General features: G+C 35.4%; 1 protein-coding gene across 14 annotated transcripts in view; it reads left to right on the top strand.

The window, feature by feature from the left end:
• The window catches only part of tns1b (tensin 1b), a 167,897-nt gene extending 164,103 nt beyond the window's left edge, over nt 1-3,794 (top strand). For all 14 annotated transcript variants that reach the window (XM_036209791.1, XM_036209786.1, XM_036209787.1 and 11 more), the window contains 2 exons: nt 1,291-1,320; nt 1,394-3,794. In XM_036209791.1, the coding sequence (XP_036065684.1) occupies nt 1,291-1,320; nt 1,394-1,532 (169 nt within the window). In that variant the 3' untranslated portion in view covers nt 1,533-3,794. The remainder of the gene's footprint in view (nt 1-1,290; nt 1,321-1,393) is intronic.
• Nucleotides 3,795-4,204: the final 410 nt, after the last annotated feature.

Here is a 4,204-nt window from a genome sequence, read left to right as displayed (position 1 = left end):
GTAAAAAAAAAAAAGACAAAAAATTCTAAATTAGTGTTGTTTTCTGTGATATAATTTCTTCAGAGCGGCAGTAAATTCATTAGAAAGTTGTAAGTTGGCACAGAGTAAGCCCATCCCATTTCCCATCATGCATCAGTATACATGCTCCCCTTCTAGCTTATAGACCCTGACTTTTATTAAAATGTTACTTTAAGTTAATTTAGTTTATAAATATCATCCATTAACACATTAAAAACACAATTTCCATTGGAGTGAGTCTTTGAGCTACATCTTTGTGTTTTAATGTTTATTTTATTCTTTTTTAACAACTACAGTTTTGGGAGTGTTTTGTCATTATTTCCCAGCAACAAAATCTTTAGAGAATAAACCTAAAAGAGACCTTAATTAAAAAAAAAAGCAGCACATGAACTAAAACATGACAAAACAGAGACAGTGAGGCAGAGACAAAGGATTTGGCAAAGACTAACAAAAAACCTTCAATACACTGAAGGTTTATGAAGAAAAACAGCTGTGATAAATGGAAAGCGTGGGACAGTGACTAAAGCGAAAAGAAATCTAAGAACATTACATAAGACATGACTTAAGATAAGAAAACGGAGCCAGTAAGAGGTCAGCCCTCACACCTCATTGTGACAGTGTGACAGGATGATATATTATCTAGGTTTGGTGATGATCAAGCCACTTCCTTCTTTCTCTTCCCAAATTTGAAGCTAATTAGGAAATTCCAAATGCTGCAGTACCTCTAAAGACCACTGGAGGCAGATTCTCCATCAAGTTCCATGTTAAAAAGTTGAACTTAACGCTTGAAAACAAAACTTTGTTGATCTGGTTCCTTCTAGATCTTGTTTTTTTTTATTGTATTTATTAATTTTTTAAAGATTTATCACAACTTTGAGGGGATTACTTAATTGAATGTAACTTTAAAAGAGTTATTAGAGCATAAATTTGCCCACTTTGGAGGGGTGTTGTTTTTGGATTAGCAGGTGGGTTATTTTAACGGATAAACCAAGTTTCCATTTTTGGAACATTATTGAGTTTGGTGGAGGAATTCAAAGGATGACCACCGCAGAGATGATGTATTTCGTTCATGTCTATACATGACAAATGGAGTATGTTTCTGTGCGTTCCACCAATATTATAGATAAAATGTAACATTTTATTCATATTTTCAGTGTCTTTTTCTACCCATTTTCCTGGACTTTTATTGGTTAATCGATCTCACATGTGCAAAAGTGAAGTTTTTCTTCAAAAGTCAACATTTACATTTTTCCTTCCATCTCATTTTTTTAGATGGAACAAGCCTGAAGGAGGCGCAGCAAAGTAAGTCAACTTTAATTAATTGTTGTTTTAAAGTACAAGTACTTGTAGCTGAATGAGCTTGTGGTTTCTGCAGGCTGTTTGGGTTTGTGGCGCGTAAGCAGGGAAGCACAACAGACAACGTCACACACCTCTTTGCTGAGCTGGAACCGGACCAGCCCGCCAGCGCCATCGTCAACTTTGTGTCCAAGATGATCGCGTCGCAGAAGCGATGAGGGCTGCCAGCAAGAGCTCTGGAGTGTCATGGGTTTTTTTTTATTTTTTATTTTTTTTTTTTTTTTTTTGCCTTTCGCCTTTTTTCCTTTTCTTGCTCTTTTGAATCCAAGCGGATGCATGTGAGCGCACATGTCTGTACGCATGTGCTTTCATTCTTGGACCGGCTTCAGAACGAATCAGAGGAAGTGCAGGATGGGGGTGTGGCTTCTGGTGACAATGGTACTGTGAGGGTGGGGTTGGTTTTCATCACCATAGAACAGAAGAACAGGAAGAGGGAATGATCATGTGAGCAAATGTTATTTTTTGCAGTTTTTGTATTTAAAAAAGAAAAAAAAGAGAAAAAGTCAAGTAGTGTGATGTAACGATGGATTGTAAATCTTTCAAGCTTTCGACTGGTCAACCAAAGATTTAAAAAAAAAAAAAAAAAGCAGTCAGGGCTGTACAGTTTGTGTCAGAAGTATTCTTTTGTTAAACAAACATGGCTGCTTAATCAAAAAAAAATCCTGTTAGGAAAGCGTTTCTTTCTTCCTGTACTGAACTGATACTGTAGGTCAATTCTGCATCTTTTGCAATAAGTGTCGGACATTTTTGCAGGTTTGTAAATAATCCAGTTAAGCTTTTTGACAGTGCCTAACATTTCTTTGTCAATGCAAAGCCTTTTTTTGTTTTTTAAGAAAAAAAAACTATCAAAGAAAAGCATAAAACATATTCATGCTCTCTAAAATATGCAAAAAGACACATTTTATTTACTGAAAAGAGTTAGTGGGTCCTTCTTTGTTAGGTTTCAGCTCCACTTTTTAACTGTTTATGTCAAGGCAGAGATGGAAGGATTGTTAAACTTTCTAGCAGCTCATAACACATTTGAAGAATTTTTTTAAGGATCTGCAAAAAAAATGCTTTTGTGAGTTTAATATGTAGAAAGGAACTTTTGTCAGCAAGAACACAAAATTAAGCTATACGTAAATATATATATAGATATATATATATAAAACTTCAAAACAGTAATATTTATTTTTTTGTTTTTGCTTTTCTTTGCATATCTTGTATACATGTATTATAAAAAGTACACATCAAGATTAGTGAAAGCAGAAAGAGATTGCTTTTATTTTCACATGTGCGTTGCCATATATAAGGTGTAAAGTGTGTGCATTGAAAAAGTGTATCACTGTTTCTTATTTTGTCGTCAGCATATTCAGTTTTTCCTGTTAACATTTTCATGTTTTGTTGTTTTATTAAGATGAGATTTAGTATGGAAGATTGCCTCAACCTCTAACGTGATGCCAAACACATTTGTTGAAATGAGTTATAACCAACTAAAGACGTGTTGTCCACGTTTTAGCACTTAAACGTTCAAGTATTACGTCAAAAAAGACCATTTGGATACAGACGGGCCCTTTTTTGTTTTTCTCTTTTATTTTTGAAAATGTAGTGTGTTTTGAAGAAGCCTTACTGTTGCCTATAACTGTTCACCTCACTGTAGAAGAGTCACAAGAAGTTTTACTAAACTCTGGCTCCCTCTAGTGGCCGCAACTCCCCCACGCAGGAACCAAACTCATTCTACTGCAGCGTTTTAGCTGTCTTTGGAATTTTGAAATAAACTGCTTTCCTACAAAAAAAAACAAAAAAAATTGTGGTCATTTTAAATTCACTTACTAGTGGAATTTTTTTTCATTATTTTTTAAAGAAGTGGATGGCAGCATGAAAAAATTTAAGTTTTTGCTTTTTTGTTGGGCTAAATTTGCTGAAATTTGAACATAATTAAATAAAAGAACAGCACTTACAGGGCTTTTTTCTATCTTACTAGAATGTTTGGTTATTTATTCGCAGACTTGCATGCTCAAGTCAAAGCGTAACCTTAATGCTGCTGAACTCCTCCGTACACAGCATGTCCGAGCTCGACCCAAACATCTGCAGAAACGTGCTACTTTGGTAGATATCAGGTTTGGATTTTCAGGTGTCTTGACTCTGCTTTTGTAACAAAAAAAAGAAAATGGAACAAAACTGATTGTTCTTTCGCATAAAGAATGTTTGTTGAAGTAAAAGGACTTCTTAAACCTCCAGATGAATGTTAACCATTTGTAAACTAAGATGGAAGCTTCAGATCCATCTATCCATCCATCCTCCCATTTTGGTAGATCGATCCTGACTGTAGAATGTGTATGACTTAGCTACTATGCCTGTATAGAGCTTTTGTTTGTTTGTTTGCTACATTGTATGGCTTTTATTATTTCTGATGAATAAAAGATACATAAAAATCTAAACAAATAATGATTGGTGTGTTTTTTTTAGCTGCATTGATAGATGTTATGGATTAGAGAACAAGTTTTAAAAATAACAATCCGCCCAATAAACTAAGCAGACAGACTCACTTTGAGAAAAGGTTGCAGATCATATTTTGGTAAAAAGCCCAGAAATATCTGTATGAGAGTCTGAGAACTCCCGTTTACTTTGAGATTCCTCAGTCGAAATACAAACCTGTCTGGGAGCAGAATAACTGAACCAAAATGGCCGCCGCAGCCGGTAGTCACATGATGTGAACAAAGTAGAAATTTATTGTATATGTTTTGAAGATATTTATCCATCCATCCATCCATCTTCTTGACCGCTTTGTCCCTTTCGGGGTCGCGGGGGTGCCGGAGCCTATCCCGGCTACTGAAGGGCGAAGGCGGGG

Source organism: Oryzias melastigma, linkage group LG21 (assembly GCF_002922805.2).
Source record: "Oryzias melastigma strain HK-1 linkage group LG21, ASM292280v2, whole genome shotgun sequence".
NCBI classification, from domain to species: Eukaryota; Metazoa; Chordata; class Actinopteri; order Beloniformes; family Adrianichthyidae; genus Oryzias; species Oryzias melastigma.
This window is presented reverse-complemented; position numbering and strand designations above follow the sequence as displayed.